General features: G+C 25.0%; 2 protein-coding genes across 2 annotated transcripts; one reads left to right on the forward strand and one right to left on the reverse strand.

Moving 5' to 3' along the window:
* Positions 1–136: 136 nt before the first annotated feature.
* Positions 137–18534, forward strand: LOC112687743 (pre-mRNA-processing-splicing factor 8). Its single transcript, XM_025560639.1, has 41 exons — positions 137–301; positions 396–633; positions 692–860; positions 973–1137; positions 1210–1425; positions 1803–2015; positions 2079–2213; positions 4357–4462; positions 6168–6315; positions 6385–6547; positions 6680–6897; positions 6963–7189; positions 7251–7460; positions 7539–7655; positions 7709–7915; positions 7971–8134; positions 8246–8372; positions 10685–10877; positions 10998–11185; positions 11263–11501; positions 11815–11961; positions 12030–12180; positions 12252–12428; positions 12503–12739; positions 12797–12987; positions 13069–13204; positions 13742–13911; positions 13976–14252; positions 14318–14478; positions 14541–14732; positions 15112–15306; positions 15374–15545; positions 15603–15716; positions 15842–16015; positions 16075–16268; positions 16352–16567; positions 16632–16797; positions 17333–17539; positions 17605–17729; positions 17797–17951; positions 18304–18534. The coding sequence occupies exons 2-41, from the start codon at positions 399–401 to the stop codon at positions 18456–18458; spliced, it is 7152 nt and encodes a 2383-aa protein (XP_025416424.1). The 5' UTR covers positions 137–301; positions 396–398; the 3' UTR covers positions 18459–18534.
* A 1902-nt stretch (positions 18535–20436) lies between these two features.
* Positions 20437–22328, reverse strand: LOC112687670 (charged multivesicular body protein 6-A). The gene is made up of 6 exons (XM_025560519.1): positions 22044–22328; positions 21760–21869; positions 21028–21151; positions 20849–20965; positions 20631–20781; positions 20437–20561 (listed from the first exon to the last, which is right to left on the reverse strand). The coding sequence occupies exons 1-6, from the start codon at positions 22104–22106 to the stop codon at positions 20506–20508; spliced, it is 621 nt and encodes a 206-aa protein (XP_025416304.1). The 5' UTR covers positions 22107–22328; the 3' UTR covers positions 20437–20505.
* Between the last annotated feature and the right edge of the window lie 1654 nt (positions 22329–23982).

The raw sequence follows: 23982 nt of genomic DNA on the forward strand, positions 1-23982 counted from the left end.
ATTTATCAGGCTTGTATGATTTGAATTCCCTTTTTTTTAGTGTCTTACAAAAAAAATTAAATATGGGAATTAAGTTTATAACCTCTTTGGCTAGTGAGGTTATAAATGGGTTAGATGATTACATTATGCGTTTACCGACGTTCCGGTTTAGTACCGTTCAACACTGGCGTTTTTTTTCGTCAATTGTTTTACATTGTAATTCGTTTATATTTCTGAGTGTAATTTAATTTTTCTATTGAATTTAACTTTCTTTAGATAAAATGTAATATTGTTTCATATTTTCAGTAGTTAAATATCAAAAGTAAGTTTTTTTTTTTTAAAGTATCATTAAACACATTTTATTATATATTTAACTAATTATATATTTTTCTAAATACATACTTTAAATTGAATAGATCATGTCTATTCCACCTTTTATGTTGGGAGGAAACCCATGGGCGCAAATGATTGTACAACAACAACAACAACAAATTGCTGTTGTGCAGGCACAAGCACAAGCCCAAGCTGCCCATGCACAAGCAGCTGCTGTACATAATATGCATGTTGCTCAACAAATGGCAATGCATCAAATGTCATCAGCTCCACCACACAGAATACCTGAACCATTAAGTGAAGAAAAATTACAAGAAAAATGTAATTATTGCATATTAACCTATGATTATTATTTGTAATTTATGTTTTTCATACACAGCACAAAAATGGCAACAAATTCAGTCTAAAAGATTTGCACCCAAACGAAAATTTGGTTTTGTTGATGCACAAAAAGAAGATATGCCTCCTGAACATATTCGTAAAATTATCAGAGATCATGGTGATATGAGCAGCCGAAAATATCGTCATGATAAAAGAGTTTATTTGGGGTATATATTATAATTCAAATATGATGTAAATTTGTGATAAATAGTCATTCCTATCTACTTTTTCGTGTCAAATTAAATAAATTTAATTTTAAAAGTAATATTGTATTGCTAGAGCTTTGAAATACATGCCACATGCTGTTTTAAAACTATTGGAAAATATGCCCATGCCATGGGAACAGATTCGTGATGTTAAAGTGTTATATCATATAACTGGTGCAATTACTTTTGTGAATGAAATACCTTGGGTTATTGAGCCAGTTTATATAGCACAATGGGGGTAAGTTATTTTATTATTTTACATTAAATATTATTTTTTAGCTAGATGTGTAGCTGATTTTTTTTCTTTAAGAACTATGTGGATTATGATGAGAAGAGAAAAACGTGACAGACGTCATTTTAAACGGATGCGCTTCCCTCCGTTTGATGATGAGGAGCCCCCATTAGATTACGCAGACAATGTTTTAGATGTTGAACCTTTGGAAGCCATCCAGATTGATTTAGATACAGAAGAAGATGCTGCTATTGCTAAATGGTTTTATGATCATAAACCTCTGGTTAACACAAGGTATCCTAAATAATAGACATAAATAAAATCATTTGAAATAATCATTAATACTTTTGAACTCACCTGAATAAATATTATGCATTAATAAAAGTATACAATTCATCAATGTTTATGTCTAATTTTATTATATATTTTTTTTACTAGTTCAATAATTTTGTTACATCCATAAACAAGTTTACATTTTATATGTGAACATTAATTCTGTATACAATTTTACATCGTAATTTTTATGAAGCTTAAAAGTTATAGAGTGATATGAACTCTTACCTTAATTGTGATCTTAATAAAACTATTTAAAATAAATTTACACTTATTTGTATGATAATTCTTAGTCTTTCTAACATCATTAAAATTAACTTATTTTAATTAATGTTTAGGCATGTTAATGGATCTACGTATCGGAAATGGAATTTAACTTTACCACAAATGGCTACATTATATAGATTGGCTAATCAGCTTTTGACTGATCTTGTTGATGATAATTATTTTTACCTATTCGATCCAAAGTCATTTTTTACTGCTAAAGCATTGAACATGGCTATTCCTGGTGGACCTAAATTTGAACCACTTATCAAAGATTCAAATCCAGCGTAAATACTAGTAGTTAATAATTTAAATGCTTATATTTAGAATACCTAACATTTTTTTTATAGTTTTGTTCGTGATGAAGATTGGAATGAATTCAATGATATTAATAAAATAATCATACGACAACCTGTAAGAACTGAGTACAGAATTGCATTTCCATATTTATACAACAATCTTCCACATTATGTTCATTTATCTTGGTGAGGATAATTAAAGTTAAATAATAAATTTAATATATATATATATATTATAATTAATATAAATAATAAAGTTAAATAATAAATTTATATAATAAGAGAGAGGAAAAAAATGCAACAAATTCTTAATTAAAGAAAAACAGAAGTCCAAACTAAATTTATCTTGGACTTTTCATTTGCAAGTTATTGTCATTTAACGTTTTAACGAGCATAACGTCATAGGATCTATTCTTGCAGTGGCTCCAGTTATTACCACGTATATATAATATTACAATTGATGCATTTTAAATTTTATATTTTTGTGTTTTATTCATATCTTCAGTTATAAATTGTTCAAAACATTCTGGTACCTGATTAAAATTCAAAATTGTTTAACAAAAAGACACCCACTTTTTAAATTGCTGGGATGTTTATCTTTTCTTGGGAAAGAAAAAAAATTCTACATTTATGCCAGAATACGATGAATAACATTGTATACAACACAGTATTTTTAATTTTTGTATATCTTCTTATTGTTACTCTTATAATATTTTATAAAGTATAAATGTATTTATTACTAGACAAATAAAAGAAAATCAAAGAAAAAAACATTTTTAAAAATGAAACTACTTTATCAAATCCATTGAAACAACCATTCATTTCGTAGTTCATGAAAAACTGATTAAGTAATTTTTTAAAATTAATTAATCCAAATTGCTGAAAAATTATAAACTAATTACTAGAAAATTATAAACTTTAAAAATATTTTTAAGGTCCAACCTGTTAAATGGAATATTATGCTCATAATAATGGATGTATAAAGTTAAAGACGTAATATTTACATGCATAAACACCATGAGAATAGATTCTATGACATTAAACATCAACTTCAAATACCTTTATATTGCCAATAAAAAGTCTTGAACATTTTTTGTATGGACTAATATTTTTTTAACATAAGTAATATTTTTTTATTTAATTAAAAAAGAAATATTAATTTTTTTCCTTTCATAGTCCTTTGAGTAATTATTGTATGTAATTAAAAGAAAATGAATTTAAACTATAAATAAATATATTAGAAGATATGATGAATTGTGTAGGGGCTCTGATATTGGATGCATAATGATGCCCAACTATTGGTTTTTAAATTGATTTCGTCTGTGATGTGTCTGTTTTAAAATCAATAGGAATATACACTTAACTGAGCATAGTTATTTTGTTGTGATGATTAGCACAGGGGTCTGATATCCGTATTTATATGAATATGGATCGATGACATTTATTTATAACGTGGTCAGTGATCTGTTGTTATAAATGTCATTTGGACAATTATGTATATCTGAACTAAATACTATAGTAAATTTTTTTTTATATGTAAATATATATTAAAAAAAATGTTGGTTGACATTTCTGTAGTCTAAATATTATTTTAGATTCTGGGTAACCAATACAACAATACAATTCATTCATCTTAGTATTTCACTTGGCCTTGTAGATTCATCCTTTTTTATTATATTTTAATTTACTTAATGTAGTTTTTAAATTGTTGTGCTGAAAAATTTAATAAATATCTTGTCTTATAGTTTAAAATGTTATTTTAAATTGTGTAATTTTAGGTATGAAAACTTTGCTTTAAAAATTAATCATTTGAGTTTTTAAAGTTAGTAACCTTTTAAATCAATCAGAATTAAATATTTCAATTTTGTAATAATTAATTAATATTATTTTTTGTTATAAATCTACAATCCATTTTACAATAAAGTTTTAAATAGCCATGATGAATTGCGTAGGGGCTCTGATATTGGATGCATAATGATGCCCAACTATTGGTTTTTAAATTGATTTCGTCTGTGATGTGTCTTTTTTAAAATCAATAGGAATATGCGCTTAACTGAGCATTGTTATTTTGTTGTGATGATTAGCACAGGGGTCTGATATCCGTATTTATATGAATATGGACTGATGACATTTATTTATAACGTGGTCAGTGATCTGTTGTTATAAATGTCATTTGGACAATTATGTATATCTGAACAAATTACTAAATATTAAAATGAACATTGTTTATCATATTTTTCCATTCACTTTTAGTTAATGACCAAAGTACACATTTAATTAAATATAAATATGCTATTGTATTCATAGGTTATAACATAAAATGTTTCAGGTATCATGCTCCAAATGTTGTTTACATTAAAACTGAAGATCCAGACTTGCCTGCATTTTATTTTGATCCCTTAATTAATCCCATATCTCACAGACATTCGGTTAAGGTAATTATTTAATTGTGATTTTCAAATGTTCTTTTTCCCTTATTAATTTTTTTAATTGGTATTTAAAATTTATTTTATTTAAGTGAGATATAATATTATTGATACTTAAAATATTTAAAATTATTATTTGGAAATATATTTTGATTATATCGTATGTTCACTTAAAAAGTGACACAACTGAAAAATCACAATTTTCCAGCTTATTATAGTAGATGTTATATAAATATAATTTTTATATTGTGCAAATAAGTCATAAGTTTATTCCTAATTTTTCACCAACAGATGGCTAAAATTTCACTTAATAATATAACAATTTACTGAAACAATATTATCAAAAGTTTTGAATTAACTTTATTGAAGAGTCACATTTTTTCAGTTGTGTCACTTTTTTAAGCGGAAGTGCGATATGTATATAAAATACCATTGTTTTGGCATATTGTTCTACTCATATGCTCAGCTACAAAAAAATTTATTTATTTATTTATTTAAATAAGTTACGGGCAAAAACCCAATATATTCAAGGCGTTTTAACAAAATAAGAAATAATGAATTTATATAAATATTACTATTACTTGACCATGAATAAAATGAATTAAATATTTGAGTTTTCTAACATACTAACTACTTAGTTAAATATTAACATAAAAATATATTTGAAGGTACTCTAAATGTAATTCAAGTTATATGATTTTTGTATATTTTATATTAATTGACATATAAAAGACTATTTAAACAAAGATTGAATATTATTGAATAAGGGTTAAATATGCTTAATATGTGAATTAATAAACTGTAAATTAAAAGTTTTGAGTATAATGAATAACCTAGTTCAGTGGTTCCCAATTAGTGGTTTGTGTGTTGATGTGAGGTGTTTGTTATGGGGCTATTAAAGTGCTTGTAGTGATTTTTAATTTTAATTTAATTTTATTGAAATTATTAAATTCATAATCATTTATAATTCCTGGTGTTTTATAGGCAGTTAAAATTTTATTTTGCTCAGCATATAAAATGTATGTTGGGTAAAATAAAGTACATTTAATTTGAAGAAGCTTTTTCTGTCTACTGTTACACGAAAAACAAATATTGTAATAGACTTAATATTAATGCTGATTTATCAGTGAAAATGTCTAGCATACAGATGTACTTGAATGAGATTATGAACAAAAATAAAGATTTCACTTGTCTCATAAAGTTCAAAAATTAATATAATAACTAATAATTAAATTGTAAAAATTAATTACAATAATATTATATGTTAAGTGTTAAATCAAATAAATCTATTATGTTGTATTTTTTGAGAAAATCTGTGTTTATATTATTACAAAAAGGTATGTAAAATTAAAATAAATTTTTTTTTTTTCACTTCCATATTTAAACAAAATTGAAAAGTAAATATTTACAAAGAAGAGGTCCTTGATACATTTTAGCTAGGGGTCTGTGGCTTCGCACTAAACAGGAACTACTGATCTAGTTAATTATAGTTTCATCAATGTATTCATAATTAATATAATAATTTAACAACAATTTTGCATGCAATTTTTATCCATAATGTTTAAATTAGTTAAATAAATAATGCTCCATTTTTAAATTATTATATTTGTATAATTTTTTTTTTACTTATATCAATTTTCAGATCAAATTTTAAAATTAATATTTGTAGATATAAAAATAAGTGTTTTTTTATGTAAGCTTAATACATTTATAGGTTAATGAACCTGCATTTGATGATGATGAAGAATTTGAATTACCACCAGAAGTTCAACCTTTTTTACAAGAAACTCCAGTTTACACTGACAACACGGCTAATGGAATTGCATTGTTATGGGCACCTAGACCATTTAATATGCGTTCTGGTTAGATGTTATTTTTATTGAAAAAATAATCCATAATATATACTTTATATACAATGTTTGTTTTTTCAGGGCGTTGTAGAAGAGCTATTGACGTACCTTTAGTTAAAAGCTGGTATCGAGAACATTGTCCTCCAGGACAACCTGTCAAAGTGCGTGTTAGCTATCAGAAACTATTAAAATATTATGTATTGAATGCTTTAAAACATCGACCGCCTAAACCACAAAAAAAAAGGTTTTATTATTATACATTTGTTGTTAGTATAAATATTGTTTATAGAATAAAATAAAAATTTTATTTATTCTATAATCAATGGTATGAATAATTAATTTTGTTATAACTTATTATTTTAAATTTGGTTATTAGATATTTATTCCGATCATTTAAATTCACAAAGTTTTTCCAAACTACAACATTAGATTGGGTAGAAGCTGGCTTACAAGTATGCAGACAAGGATATAATATGTTAAATCTTTTAATTCATCGTAAAAATCTCAACTACTTACATTTGGATTATAATTTTAATTTGAAACCAGTTAAAACACTTACAACTAAAGAAAGGAAAAAATCTAGATTCGGAAATGGTAATTTATTAGTTATGTTTGTTTAAAAATGAATTATTAAATTAACTATTACAATTATGTTTTAGCTTTTCATTTGTGTCGGGAGATTCTTCGTTTGACAAAATTGATCATTGATTCACACGTACAGTACAGATTAAACAACATTGATGCTTTTCAGTTAGCAGATGGTTTACAATATGTATTTGCTCACGTTGGGCAACTAACTGGCATGTACCGGTACAAGTATAAACTAATGAGACAAATACGTATGTGTAAGGATTTAAAACATCTTATTTACTATCGATTTAATACTGTAAGTAATTTTAACATTCTAAACTTAACTACAAAATTATTTAAAAAAATATTATGTATAGGGACCAGTAGGTAAAGGCCCAGGATGTGGTTTTTGGGCACCTGGTTGGCGTGTATGGTTATTTTTTATGCGTGGTATTACACCATTATTAGAAAGATGGTTAGGTAATTTATTGTCTCGTCAATTTGAAGGAAGACATTCAAAAGGTGTTGCCAAAACTGTTACTAAACAGCGTGTTGAGAGTCATTTTGATTTGGAACTTAGGGCTTCTGTTAGTATTTTATTATTGCAATATCTTCATATATTTTTTTAAGTTCTTTGTTATTTAAATAATATTTTATTTATCTAGGTAATGCATGATATTGTAGATATGATGCCAGAAGGTATAAAACAAAATAAAGCTAGAACTATTTTACAACATTTATCTGAAGCATGGAGATGTTGGAAAGCAAATATTCCATGGAAGGTTAACATAATCAAATAATTTAGTAATAACTATTTTAAAATTTATTTTTATAGGTTCCAGGTTTACCAACTCCAATTGAAAACATGATTCTTCGGTATGTGAAAATGAAAGCTGATTGGTGGACAAATACAGCGCATTATAATAGAGAACGTATTCGTAGAGGAGCTACTGTTGACAAAACTGTTTGTAAAAAGAATTTAGGACGCTTAACTCGATTATATTTGAAAGCAGAACAAGAACGTCAACACAATTATCTTAAAGTATTATTTATCACTATATTTATTATTTAAATATTTATATAAATTTGTATTTTAGGATGGACCTTATATTTCCCCTGAAGAAGCTGTTGCTATTTACACAACAACTGTACATTGGTTAGAATCACGGCGTTTTGCTCCAATACCATTTCCTCCACTTTCTTATAAACATGATACAAAACTACTTATTTTAGCTCTTGAACGATTGAAAGAAGCTTACAGGTAATAATATTCATAAAATATTATTCTAATATTTCTATAGAATAAAGTTTAGTATCAATAATTAAATTTATAGTTATTTATTATAATTTTGTATATTCCCTTTCTTTGTAGTGTGAAATCTCGTTTGAATCAGAGTCAAAGGGAAGAACTAGGATTAATTGAACAAGCTTATGATAATCCACACGAAGCTCTTTCAAGAATTAAACGTCATTTATTAACTCAAAGAACATTTAAAGAAGTTTGTACAAATTATATACTATGATTATAAAAAAATTATTTTTATTTTTATATTTGGCATGTTTAATTTTAAACCCAAGACTTAGTGTCATAAGTTATTGATCAAATCATATATGCTTTTTAATACTTAACTTAAACATTTCAATCAATAAGTATAATTTATATTTTTTGATGATGATTAGGGCGCAGATTATTATGTAATAAAAAAATCAAAATATGTAAATATTTATGTTCTTATTTTTGCTAAAATATGTATAAAAAACGTAAAATATTTAACAAAAAAAAATCGGTATTTTCCATTAATTTTTAATTATTAATTAATAATTATTCATTTAATCATCTTCATTTTTGTTTTCTTCGGAACATTTGGATAAGACGTATATTAAAAGATTTTCAAATTTTAATGTACGGCGGTTAGATTTCAGAGTCAACTCCTAGCTGCTGAGTCTGCATTCAACGTCAACCTAGATTAATGGGCATATTTCATACCACATATGTCGAATGGTGTTCTTCAATATAATTTAACATATTTTTATTTATATTAGTAAGATTATATCTAATAATTTAAATTTTTTTGTAAACCAACGTATTACCTAGTATGTAGTTTAATTAATTTTTATTATAACTCCAAATTCTCCTTGAACTTATTTCATTGAATTTCTGCATTTTTCCACTATCGCGAGATTTTCAATTATTGTTAGATTCAATGTTTCTAATATTTTATTATTTTAACCAAGGAAATTTTTTTTTGGAAATATATGCTAAATTATTTTGCAAGTTATTAATTTATATAATATCAGAAGTAATAGCAATTGTAGTATCTGAATCAAGATTTGAAATATGTTCTTTCATTTAATTCCAATATAATAATTGTAAATTAAATAAAAACTGCATATAAAATGGTATGAAAATGTGAAATATTTACAAAATATGTATTTACATCAAAATATGTGAAAATATCTAAAATAAAATAGGTTTCATATTATTCAGGGTGTTGTGAAACGTGCTTATTTTTGATTAGAATTGAGAAATTTACATTCAATAAATATATGTAATTACATAAAAATCTGCACTTTAATGATGACCCATGGTCGCCATTACACTTATTTTTTTACTTATTACCATTGATTATAGAATAGATTCTATTATCACACATATTACACCTATTTTAAATGTTCGGCTGATGACGATTAACTATAAGTAATTTTCAGCAAAGTGTTGTTCATTTTAAATTAGGTTTTTATTTTTTATTCATAATAACTTAAATGTTTAAATACAAAGATTAAAAGATAGTTTATTTTAGTTCTTGACTAAAATCTAACATACAAGTTTTGAAAACTTCAAAAAAATATTTGTTGTTTTTACTAATGTGTGTAACAATAACTATCATAATCGTTGTAGCTAATTAAATTAAGAGTTATTTAATTTAGCGCTGATAATTATGAACAATTAGACAATTATTTAACAAAAAAAAAACTTAAGTTTTATATTTTAAAAATATAGTAAACTAGTAATACTGAATAATACTCATTTTATCCATATCTTTTCAATAATCTTTCTTATTATGATAACTCATCTTGGTGAGGAAAGTTAAATAATCAATTAATAGTATTGTGTAATTTTTGTATGTAACTAATTGAAAATAAATGTATACTATTAACTATGATGAACTGTGTAGGGGCTCTGATATTGGATGCATAATGATGCCCAACTATTGGTTTTTAAAGTAATTTCATCTGTGGTGTGTCTGTTTTAAAATCAATAGTAATACGCACTTAACTGGGCATAGTTCTTTTGTTGTGATGATTAGCACAGTAGTCTGATATTTATATGAATATGGACTGATAACATTTATTTATAATTATAAATATCATTTGGACAATTATGTACTTGAACAAATTACTAAATATTAAAATCAATTTTTTTTTTTTTTTTACTGTGTAAATATATAGTTTAATATATATTAAAAGATTTTTGGTTAAAATTTCTGTAGTTTATATTTTAGATTCTGAGTAACCAACACCAATAAAATTCATCTATCTCTATATTTCACTTAACCACGGAGTCTCAACCTAATTTCTATATTTTAATATTTTTTATCCTATATAATTTATTTTTTAAATTATCGTAGTAAAAAATTTAAAATTTTTTGTTTCATAACTTAAAATTTTTTTCGAAATTTTAGGAATGAAAATATTTCTTATAAATTATTTAATTTTATTTTGATAATTATACGAAACTAATATTGTAGTTGACCTGTTTAAAAAAAAAATTATTAACTATGATATTAAATTATATTCTGGTTTTTATTAGGTTGGAATAGAGTTTATGGACTTATATTCTCATTTAGTACCTGTGTATGATGTTGAACCATTAGAAAAAATAACTGATGCCTATTTAGATCAATATTTGTGGTATGAAGCTGATAAACGACGTTTATTTCCGCCTTGGATTAAACCATCTGATACTGAGCCTCCTCCATTGCTTGTTTATAAATGGTGTCAAGGTAAGTTTATATATTTTTTAAATGATAATCTATTATTATAAATATGAAAATTTAAATAAGCTGTTTTATTTTTATTATTTTTAATTTTTATAAAACTTATTATTGTTTAATATTTTAAAGGTGTAAATAATTTACAAGATGTTTGGGATGTAAGTGAAGGTGAATGTAATGTATTACTTGAATCCAAATTTGAAAAAATTTATGAAAAAATTGACTTAACACTTCTTAATCGATTGTTAAGATTGATTGTTGATCATAATATTGCTGATTATATGACAGCAAAAAGCAACGTTATAATTAATTATAAGGTTTGCCTTAAAATATTAAATAAATACAATTATTAACATTTTTATTAGTTTTGAAATTTGAATTAAATTAATTACAGGATATGAATCATACAAATAGTTATGGTATAGTAAGAGGCTTACAATTTTCTTCTTTTATTGTTCAATACTATGGATTGGTCTTGGATCTGTTAGTCTTAGGATTACAAAGATCTTCAGAAATGGCAGGGCCTCCTCAAATGCCTAATGATTTCCTCACATTTCAAGATGTCCCTACTGAAATAGCTCATCCAGTTCGTCTTTATTGTCGTTACATTGATCGAGTCCACATTTTCTTGAGGTATTTAATACTAATTAATAGCATAAAAATTGGTTATTGGTAATGTATATTTACATATATATTTTTATAAAATGAATATAGTAAATTTTAATAATAACTCTTATTAGTTAAATTTCTTTTTTAGAGCATATAATTTATTAAATATTAAATTAGAATAATTTTAATTTTATAGATTGATTTAAATTTATAAATACTTAATAATATTTATACATATATAACATTTTATTTGTTTAAATCAATGTAATATATATTTTGCCAATGTTACTAAATTAAAATTTTTGACATTATCAATTATTTAATTATACATATTTAGATTCACTGCTGAAGAAGCAAAAGATCTTATTCAACGATATTTAACTGAACATCCAGATCCTAATAATGAAAATATTGTGGGATATAATAATAAGAAATGTTGGCCTCGTGATGCTAGAATGCGTTTAATGAAACATGATGTTAACTTGTAAGCCATTTTATTATTTTTTTACATTATTCATTATTAATTTTTGTTTATAAATTCTAATTTTTTAGAGGACGAGCTGTGTTTTGGGACATTAAAAATAGATTACCTCGTTCAACTACCACCATTCAATGGGAAAATAGTTTTGTGAGTGTATATTCCAAAGATAATCCAAATTTATTATTTAATATGAGTGGCTTTGAATGTCGTATTTTACCTAAAGTAAGTTTATTTTTACATGTGTTTCTATTACTATTTATAAATATAATAAATTTAAGATTGTTAATTTTTAGTGTCGTACAATTCACGACGAACTGACCCATAGAGATGGAATATGGAATTTACAAAATGAAATTACTAAAGAACGAACTGCTCAATCATTTTTAAGAGTTGATGATGAATCCTTGCAAAGATTCCATAATCGTGTTAGACAAATATTAATGGCCAGTGGATCAACAACTTTTACTAAGGTTGTATTAGATGAAAAATTATTGTATTCATATTAAAATTAATTTTTAATTTCAAAATTAACATTAATCCATAGATTGTTAACAAGTGGAATACAGCTTTAATTGGTCTCATGACATATTTCCGAGAAGCTGTGGTTAATACTCAAGAACTATTGGATCTTTTAGTAAAATGTGAAAATAAAATTCAAACTCGTATTAAAATTGGCCTTAATTCTAAAATGCCTTCAAGATTCCCTCCTGTGGTTTTTTATACTCCAAAAGAACTTGGTGGTTTAGGAATGTTATCCATGGGCCATGTTCTTATTCCTCAGGTAAATAATCATAAAAAAGATATTTTATAAATATGTTATTGTACATTTTTTTTCTAGTCCGATTTAAGGTGGTCAAAACAAACCGATGTTGGTATTACTCATTTCCGTTCTGGTATGAGTCATGATGAAGATCAGTTAATTCCTAATTTATATCGTTATATACAACCGTGGGAATCAGAATTTATTGACTCCCAAAGGGTATGGGCTGAATATGCTTTAAAAAGACAAGAAGCTAATGCCCAAAACAGGTAGAAAAATATAAAAATACTTTTTACCACCATAATTATATATTGGTTCATTTTATGATTTATTTTTGTTTATTATTGCAGGCGTTTGACATTGGAAGATTTAGAAGATAGTTGGGATCGTGGTATACCTAGAATAAATACACTTTTCCAAAAAGATAGACATACATTAGCTTATGATAAAGGATGGAGAATAAGAACAGAGTTTAAACAGTATCAGGTATTGTATTAAAAATATTGAGGCTTAATTTATAAGGATTGATTATTATTATCATAAGATATTTCTAATAAGAATTGTTATCTAGTTCAGCGATTCCCAAAGTGTGTTACTAAACCTAAACTGAACCTAAAAGTTCTGTGGTTTTATATCAAGGGCTTTGCAAGATTATATGAATATCAAAAGTAGTAATTGTAATAAACATTAATCATGAACTCTTAAAATCATTTTTTTTTTTTTTGGAATATTGGTTATTCAATAAATAATTGAAAAATTGGAGCTAATTAGACCATGAGGATTCTACATATTAAACTATTTTCTAAGTATTCTGTGTTTGTAAAATTTTGGAAACCGCTGATCTAGTTGTAATCTCATGTGACTTAATTTTACTAATTTCACAATACTTTTCTTAATTTTTGAGAAAAATTTTAAAAATTTACATTATCGGTTTTTGGCAAAAAAAAAAAAAAAAAATCAAAAGCCCTTTTAGTATAATATTATTTATTTATTATAAATGTAAAAAAATGTTGTAAAATATAGGTTCTAAAACAGAATCCTTTCTGGTGGACTCATCAACGACATGATGGTAAATTATGGAATTTAAACAATTATCGAACTGATATGATTCAAGCATTGGGTGGTGTTGAGGGTATATTAGAACATACATTGTTCAAAGGAACCTATTTCCCAACCTGGGAAGGTCTATTTTGGTAAATTAAATTTAGTAGATATTATTATTTTATATTTAAATTTATATATGTGTTAAATTTTTAGGGAAAAAGCATCTGGTTTTGAAGAATCTATGAAATACAAAAAATTGACAAATGCTCAGCGTTCTGGTTTGAATCAAATACCTAATCGTCGTTTTACATTATGGTGGTCACCAACAATTAATCGTGCCAACGTTTATGTTGGTTTCCAAGTACAACTTGATTTAACCGGAATATTTATGCATGGTAAAATTCCTACTCTTAAAATTTCTCTGATTCAAATATTCAGAGCTCATTTGTGGCAAAAAGTTCATGAATCTATTGTTATGGATCTTTGTCAAGTAAGTAGCTTATTGTACTTCCCTCTTTTACATGTATTATTATGTTATAAACATTTTAATTTTAGGTGTTTGATCAAGAATTAGATGCCTTAGAAATAGAAACTGTACAGAAAGAAACTATTCATCCCCGTAAATCGTATAAAATGAACTCTTCTTGTGCAGACATACTACTTTTTGCTGCTTATAAATGGAATGTTTCTAGACCCTCTCTTTTAGCAGATTCAAAGTAATTATACTTATCTATACCAAAAAAATGCTTACATTTATTAATATTATTCTATATTTTAGAGATACAATGGATAATACTACTACACAAAAATATTGGTTAGATGTTCAACTAAGATGGGGTGATTATGATTCACATGATGTTGAGCGCTATGCAAGAGCCAAGTTTTTGGATTATACTACTGATAATATGTCTATTTACCCATCCCCTACTGGTGTACTCATTGCTATTGATTTGGCTTACAATTTGCATAGGTAATATGTTTAGTAGTTTTTAATTTTATTCTTTTTTTATGTTTGTTAATTGGTCGGCAACAGTTAGACATTTGTAAACTTAGGAAATTTGTATGCAGTGGTTTTTCATTACTTTCTGTGTAGGAGGAAAAATTGATTGGTAATTTTCTTTCTGGATAGTTGTTCGTCCAGAAAGATAAGTCGACTGTGGCGGGGTTCAAATCAGCAATGGTATTTTTGGGTTGACACTTTTGTTATATTCCTTTTAACCATTCTATCCCCTTAAGTATATTTATTATAATCAAAGAAAAGTATTAAAAATAAATTAAAAGAACTTTTATATGACATAATATAGTATATTATACTATTATTAATTTATTTGTTTACTTAATATTTTTAGTGCTTATGGAAATTGGTTTCCTGGTTGTAAACCTTTAATTCAACAAGCTATGGCAAAAATTATGAAAGCAAATCCTGCTTTATATGTATTGAGAGAACGTATAAGAAAAGCTTTACAATTATATTCTTCAGAACCAACTGAACCATATTTGTCTAGTCAAAACTATGGTGAACTGTTTTCTAATCAAATTATTTGGTAAATTATTTTTATAATGTTTAATATATTTTATACAAAATTATAAAAAAAAATAATATAATTTTAGGTTTGTGGATGACACTAATGTCTACAGAGTAACAATTCATAAAACATTTGAAGGCAATTTAACAACTAAGCCTATTAATGGAGCTATATTTATTTTTAACCCACGTACTGGTCAATTATTTTTGAAAATCATCCATACATCAGTATGGGCTGGTCAAAAACGTTTAGGACAAGTAAATATGTTTATATTAAAATATTTTTCTTATTATCTGAGTATAATTAATTTTCAGTTAGCTAAATGGAAAACAGCCGAAGAAGTAGCAGCTTTAATTCGTTCATTACCTGTTGAAGAACAACCTAAACAAATTATTGTTACACGTAAAGGAATGTTAGATCCTCTTGAGGTATATTCACTATTTTTTTATTTTTGCTTTAATGACTTTTACTTTACTTTTTTTACTTTTTACTTTTTACTTTTTACTTTGTAAAAAAAAAATTTGATTTAAAAAAATTTTAATTTTTTTCGTAGGTGCATCTGTTAGATTTTCCAAATATTGTTATCAAAGGATCAGAACTCCAACTTCCATTTCAAGCATGTTTAAAGGTGGAGAAGTTTGGTGATCTCATATTGAAAGCAACTGAACCTCAGATGGTTCTTTTCAATTTATATGATGATTGGCTTAAAACAATTTCCTCTTATACGGTAAAAAAAAACTTAAAATTACTTAATTTATTAATTATTTATCTTATTTTTATTTTTAGGCATTTTCTCGGTTAATCTTGATTTTAAGAGCTTTGCATGTTAATACTGAACGTACCAAAGTTATATTAAAACCAGACAAAACAACTATAACTGAACCCCATCATATTTGGCCAACTCTAAGTGATGATGAATGGATCAAAGTTGAAGTGCAACTAAAAGATTTGATTTTAGCTGATTATGGGAAAAAAAATAAGTAAGCATTAGTATTAGTGTTAAATTTATTTTTATAAAAAGATTAATTTAAAGAATTTAATAATTATAATTATTTTATTTTAGTGTGAATGTTGCATCTTTAACACAATCAGAAATTCGTGATATTATTTTGGGAATGGAGATTAGTGCACCATCAGCACAGAGGCAGCAAATTGCTGAAATTGAGAAACAAACAAAAGAGCAGTCGCAATTAACAGCAACCACAACTAGAACAGTTAACAAGCATGGGGATGATATTATTACTTCCACTACTTCAAATTATGAAACTCAAACTTTTAGGTATAATTATAATTTAAATTTTAGTGTAAAAATCAATTTGAATAAATTATGTTCTATATTTTAGTTCTAAGACTGAATGGAGAGTTCGTGCAATATCTGCTACAAATCTTCATTTACGTACAAATCATATATATGTATCATCTGATGACATCAAAGAAACGGGTTATACGTATATATTACCTAAAAATGTTCTGAAAAAGTTTGTTACCATTTCAGATCTTCGTGCTCAGGTATATTGTTTTATGATAAAATTGTGCATAAAGTTTCTTATTTATTCTTCGAATGGTTCATATACTATATACTTTATTTATATTAAGAATGATCCTGATAATCAATTTCTGTGTTGGTGTAAAACATTTTTTTTATATATGAAAATCATTACCGCTTGATGGGGAGTTTGATCGCTGCCCTAGTAAATTTTTAATATAATTAGAGGTGATGTATTCAAACTGTCACAGTTCTAAGCAGTCATCACAAGTTTTAAATCAATGGAGCTGTGATATAGAAGTGGTGTAAAATTGATATAAAGAATAAAAATAATTATTAACAAATTAAATATATCAAATTTGGTTATTTAGCTATTTTACCATTGAATGGTTTTAATCTAATCTAGTATGAAGAATTCCGTGACTTATTTATTTTCATATTTAAATAAATAAAAATAAATAAATATTATCGATCAAATTAACTGTCATTGTTCTTATAACAAATTCAAATATAATTGTAATTTTTTTCATATTTTAATGGTGTTTTTTACTATCATAGATATGTGCATATTTGTATGGTGTAAGTCCTCCTGATAACCCTCAAGTAAAAGAAATTCGGTGCCTAGTGATGCCTCCACAATGGGGAACACATCAAACAATACATGTGCCATCACAATTACCCAATAACCATCATTACCTCACTGATATGGAACCTCTTGGTTGGATACATACACAACCCAATGAATTACCTCAACTATCACCACAAGTAAGTTAACATTTATAAATGGTTTTTTATAATTATATTTTCAATACCTAATTAATGTATTATAGGATATAAGTACTCATGCTAAAATCATGTCAGATAATTCATCGTGGGATGGAGAAAAAACTGTTATAATTACTTGCAGTTTTACTCCTGGCTCATGCTCATTGACAGCTTATAAATTGACTCCTAGGTATGGCAATTACTAAATTATATATTTTCATATTTATTTATTCTAAAATATTTAAATATTTATCTAGTGGTTTTGAATGGGGACGTCAAAATACTGATAAAGGTAACAATCCAAAAGGCTATTTACCTAGTCATTATGAAAAGGTACAAATGCTGTTATCAGATAGATTCCTTGGTTTCTTTATGGTGCCTGCCCAAGGATCATGGAATTATAACTTTATGGGTAAATATAAATTACTAAATAATAAATTAGTCATTAAAGATTAATATCTTATGTGAGTGTCTAATGTATATTACATTTACTTCAAAACTTATAAAATTTTATATTATAGTATATAATTATATATTATATTATATATTGTAGTATTATAGTTTTATATTCAGTATGTAAACGCAAACTAAGAAAACACATAATATTTGATTAGAGACCTGCAATTTGAATTCTGTTTTTGTTGGTTTTTATTACATATATATATACGTTTTTATGATATTTGAAATTTTTTAACTTAATTAATTAAAATATGTGTATTACAACTTTTTTGATGAACGAACTAATTTAAATTTTTTTATTTTAGGTGTTCGACATGATGCAAATATGAAGTATGAATTACAATTAGCCAATCCAAAAGAATTTTATCATGAAATTCATAGACCTGCTCATTTTTTGAATTTTTCATCTTTAGAAGATGGAGATGGTGTTGGAGCTGACCGTGAAGATGTTTATGCTTAATGTGTATTAATATGTATAATTATTTGTTTAAGTTCATTTTTATTTTGTACTTTTCTTAAAAAAATTCTTATGTCTTATATATATTTCATCAGTTTTTACGTACATGATCATTAAAATTGTATTTAAAACAATTATTAATCTTTTTTATTTCCATATGACTTACAATAATAATAATAATAATAATAATAATAAAATTATTATTTAGATTAATTTGTGTCAAAAAAAAAAAAATAAAATAAAAAAAATCTTAATTATTTGCTCTAATCTAGATTTTAAGTTTATAAACTTATTTACAAGTTGTTTTGAAAGTCTACGAGAAAATTGATTTCAAATTATGTTTTTAGAAAAATATTTTTTTTTATTGTTTAATATATTAATAGTAAAAGTAATAATATTACTTTATTCAAATTAATTTAGCTCGCAGAAGACTGATTACAAAAAAAAAAGCTTAGAAATGATAACAATATTAATAAAAATACATAAAAGTAATAAAAGTTAATATAATCCATAGGATATTAAAAATAACAATGACAATAACTGTATAATTATAGCAGAAATATATAATTTTAAGCTATATGTAAATGTTTATAGTAAAATATAGGGGAAAAAATCCAATTTTATTGGTTGTCCGCTGACCAATCACTTACATTATTAGGGGACCCCAATAAATCAAGAGTCCTAAAGTTTTACTTTGCCAACTTATCCATTAGTTGTGCCAATGGCTATAAAAGGAGTATTTCAATTAATTTATGCCATGTGTTGATACATTTACATTATTTATTACATTCATTTGTTTGATATACAGTGGTTGAGCTGTTATTATAAGCAAGGATATTAAAAGATACAATTTAATAGATTTGAGTCAACAAAGTTGCTACAATTAAATAAAAAATAAAAATAATATCAGCTAATTTATGTTTAGAATCTAAAGTTGGATCTAATTTATGTGTTACAGTGGTTACAACAATTATTACACTTAAAGTCTTTGAATTTTGTATAAATTTGTAATTAATGTTATAAAATATATACATAAATATCCTGAATAATAATTAGTGGTAACAGTATATATAATATACATTGTCAGTTAAATTTATCTTTTTATTGTCCTATAAAATTAACTAATATGGGATATTTCTGGTAATGTAACTTAGTATGTAAGTAATAAAATATGAAATGTTACAAATCAGAACTACCTCATAGAACAGAATTATTATTTCCTGTACATATTTTAATTGTAGTTTTGACATTATATAATTTATATTACTATTAAGTAGACTTTACCAGTGGTGTAGTTATGAATGTTTACCTGATGCAATTATGCTAGCCCTAGAAATATATGGTAGGGATGGGTATCCTCGGATCCCAACAACTTTATATTTCCCTTATAATTCATCTACAAGTTATATCTTCCAAATAGTATTTATAATTATATAATAAAACTGTTGGTCAATAGTATACAGTGCACTGAAACAGTTAAATGAGAATGTATTATTCTTGTAAGGTAAGTGGGTGGGATGGCCTAAATAATTGCACCAAGGTTTGTGATTTTGGTATCACTGGGCTTTACTATCATTAAATATTATAGTGTGAAATTAAATATTAATAAATAGGTATTGAAAATGAATAAAAAAAAACCTGTTCATCTTGTGCAGATTGAAAGAAAATATATTAATTAAAAAAATTAATAAAAATTTATCAATATTTATAAAAACAATTAATTTGCTGTATTTAAGGTTTTTCTTTAATACTATGTTCTTTCATATAATTATAATGCCATACAATTTTGTTCTTAAATTGATCATATTACATTCTAGAATAAACTGTCCTAGTTCATTCCTTTTTAGTTTATTTGTTTGGGAAAACTACTTAGAAAATAAAAATCAACTTTTAATAATACTTTATTAAGATAAATAAATGCAAAGACATTAATAGTTATGTTATACATAATAATATATACAATAACAGTTAAAAATTAGGGGTTCAAAGTTAAATAATTTAACTGTCATATAATTTGGTAAATTTAAATTTGTTGAGTGTTAACTTTATTTTATTGAGCTTCTAATGCAATCTTTTTTGGTGGTGATTTTTGTTCCTCTTTTATTTCTGTATCATAAAAATAAACTTCAGTATTTGATAAAATAATAATAAATTTAGAAACTTTCAAAGTATTACCTGGAGCATTAAATGGTGAATTATCCAATGGCACAATTGGTAATTTGTCCATAGCCTTTTGGTGTTCATTAGAAATTAGTTCATTCAATTCAGCTTCAACTAATTCTTCATCCTCTGATGACAAAGCTCCACTAAGTAAATCAGTAATTTCCTGTAAAATAAATCATTTAATGTTAATGTATAAAACATATTTGGAATAAAATCATTAAATAATTTACTCTTTGTTTATCAATCCCTTCTTTAGTTTCATCCAAAAGTTGTTCAATTTCTTCAACATTTAATAATTCATTGGCTTTTTTCAGGGCAACACTTCCAGCTTTAAGGCTTTCAATAACCTAAATACATTTTTTTTTTTAATAAAATATAATATCATTAAAATAATATTTATAATAAATACTTTGGTTTCTATTTGGGAATATTCTAAATCTTGTATTAATTTTTCCACAGTATCTAAAGATGCTTCAGTGCGTTCAAGCTGCTCTGTTTGATACTTTTTTTTCCTCAATAATAACTTGGCTTTACTAAAATAAAAATTAACAAAATATTAAATGAAATTAAATTTTTGTTATTACAACTGTTAACTTATGTTGTAAATTCTTGATAAATAGATATTTTATAACTTCATGTTATAGCAATTTTATTATTTACCATTTAAAAAAGCATTAATATTTTTTGTTTTCATTTCAGAGTTTATGGATGTACACATGCAATTTAAAAATTAAGTTTACTAATTCTCAATAATACAATGCGTTAGTTTTTACTAATTTACTTATACAAAAATAATTTAAATTAGAACAGGATTATAGCTTTTGTTTTCTAAATATATTAAAAAAACGAACAAATGGATTAAAATATTTTGTAAAGTTGTAACTATTATTATATACGATATAAACATATATATATATATATAATATATAATTTTACTTTATTAATTATGAATTTAAAAGATCTAATACTTAGATAAATCCAAAAAAAGTCGATAACCTTGTAAAATTTATTCAATTTGTATCTAATTGACATTTAAGTACAATTCTTAATAATTTAGATTACTAAATCATTAAAGGATTTCTATTCTGAAGAATACATACAGGTGAACATTACATTTTATAGAAAATTATTTCAGACATACTCTCTTTTATTTTCAGACAATAGTCTTTTGGCCAACTCTCTTTCTTTTTCTAGTAATTTTTCAACTCGTTGTTGATATCGCTTTAAAGTATCTCTTTGTTGCTTCATTTGCTAAAAATATAAATATGATATGAAATAAGTTAAAAATTTCAAGATTATACATCAATGTACATAATTAAAACACAATGGGCTGGCATGTCAATGAATAAATGTAAATTTAATGCATTTGATATTGATACAAGAAGACAAATAAAATATAAAAATGAAAGATATTATAATTATTACCAGAACTGCTCGATCATGGTCGGTTATTCGACTGACTTTAGGTTTACCAAATAACATACCCATTTTGATGGGCTAAGGGAAAGAATATTTTTTTTTCTGAACAAAAACACCTACTATGTGACAATCTAACGATGATTAGTAATATATAAAATAGACCAATTCAATGAAAGAGATCAAAATAAAGTCATGATAAAGTATTCATATTATTATCTACAACGTATTAATGCATAATAGATCTTATTTTTTCGATATCAGCTTTTATTCAATACTTCAATGATAAAATTTACTTCAATAATTAAAATACAACTAGAATTACAATATATATTCAGATCGTATTTATATTCATGGATTTAGATACTAATATTATATAATTACTTAATATCTATATCAGTGCTTATATCTTATATTTATCTCATTATTATTTATTTGTATAATTCATGATATCATTGAAGGTCATGGAAATTAACATTTGTGCTTTGTACATAGATAGCACTACACTATATATATGGTTACAACAAAGGCACTTTACCTTTTACCTTTACCTTTTTTTTCTTTTTGTAGTTCATAGACCTTTGAACAAACTGTGTTTATAGCCTTATATTTCTATGATTTGATTGCTTAAAATAAAGTTATTTGAATATTAATGAATTCCATAGTCCGTACATAGTTATAATTATTAATAAAATATTCAAAAATAAAATAAATATTAAAAATTATTAAAGGGTTAATAATCGTAAATTAATATATAAATAAATAAATTTAATTTTTATAGTTTGTATTTGTAAAGTATGACCGGTTTCTAATTAAAAATTCATCGCCAGATATCTATAAAGTCCAGAGCCGCGGTAATCAAATGTGTAATGAGTTCAATAAACAATGGTGGCCGAAAATTTAAGACGGCTTTACAAATCAAATTTCAGAAAAAATTATCATAATAATTTATAATAAACATAATATAAATCATGATTTAAACATTGACTAAAAATAATTTTAAAAATATTTTTGAAGTTTAACAAAACTCTGGACAGTGTTGAGATATGAAATTTAGGGGAATGGGAGTAGCAAGTTTGTATAACATAGGTGGCCATATAGGTCAGAGCGGGCCTCAAAAAATTAATAAAATTGAGGATTGGGATTTTAATGACTTTGTAAAAACTCGATGCATTTTTAATTGAAAACCAGTCATACTTTACAAATATAATAATACTCCAGGCTATGCATTTACTTTTTTATTTATTTATTTTTATATATAGGTAAACTATTTGTTTATTTAATTATCAATAATTGTTAGAGATATTATTTTTATATGGTTAGTTATATATATATATATATATATATTAAATTCCGTAAAATACAACTGAAAATAACTTACCTGCAGTAAAAATCATTGTAGTTAAAAAATAGACTTAATTATACTATTATGTAAATATCACACATTAACATAGGCACTAATAGTGTTTGAGATTTGAAGGGAGGGGTTAGAAAATTGTTAATGATATACTATATAGGTATAATAATAATAATTGAAATGGTTAGCATTGAAGCTTTACAATTTTATTTTTGATCATAATTAATAATTTTAAATCTTAGTTGAACCATTCCGTGATGAAAGACTTATAGTTTTCTAATTCTCAGTATTATGAGTATATTACATTGAAAAATTTCAGTCTATGAAGGGTTCCCAAGGTTTAAAAGGTCTTGGGATAAGTGGCGACAGACATTAGTAGTTGAGCATTGAACCATCTAAATTTTAGATTAACGTAATTATATAGTCATGCATTTTTAATTAGAAAAAGTAATGATTAGAGTTTAAATTAGCAAAAATGGACAGAGGGACTCTAATCCATATATAATTCTCAACGTCCCATAAGATTACTAGGTAATTAATTATAAATAGGAATATATAAAAATATTATGAGTTGTTGTTAGTGAACGATTT

This window comes from Sipha flava, unplaced genomic scaffold (assembly GCF_003268045.1).
Source record: "Sipha flava isolate LNK unplaced genomic scaffold, YSA_version1 35a_pilon_pilon, whole genome shotgun sequence".
NCBI classification, from domain to species: Eukaryota; Metazoa; Arthropoda; class Insecta; order Hemiptera; family Aphididae; genus Sipha; species Sipha flava.

Coding starts and splice junctions, on each gene's coding strand:
- LOC112687743 (XM_025560639.1), top strand. CDS start 399: ATGTCTATTCCACCTTTTATGTTGGGAGGAAACCCATGGGCGCAAATG. Junction 14,733..15,111: donor TTGGCTTACAATTTGCATAG/GTAATATGTTTA, acceptor TAATATTTTTAG/TGCTTATGGAAATTGGTTTC. Junction 17,730..17,796: donor GCTTATAAATTGACTCCTAG/GTATGGCAATTA, acceptor ATATTTATCTAG/TGGTTTTGAATGGGGACGTC.
- LOC112687670 (XM_025560519.1), bottom strand. CDS start 22,106: ATGGGTATGTTATTTGGTAAACCTAAAGTCAGTCGAATAACCGACCAT. Junction 21,870..22,043: donor ACCATGATCGAGCAGTTCTG/GTAATAATTATA, acceptor TTATATTTTTAG/CAAATGAAGCAACAAAGAGA. Junction 20,562..20,630: donor TTCACCATTTAATGCTCCAG/GTAATACTTTGA, acceptor TTTATGATACAG/AAATAAAAGAGGAACAAAAA.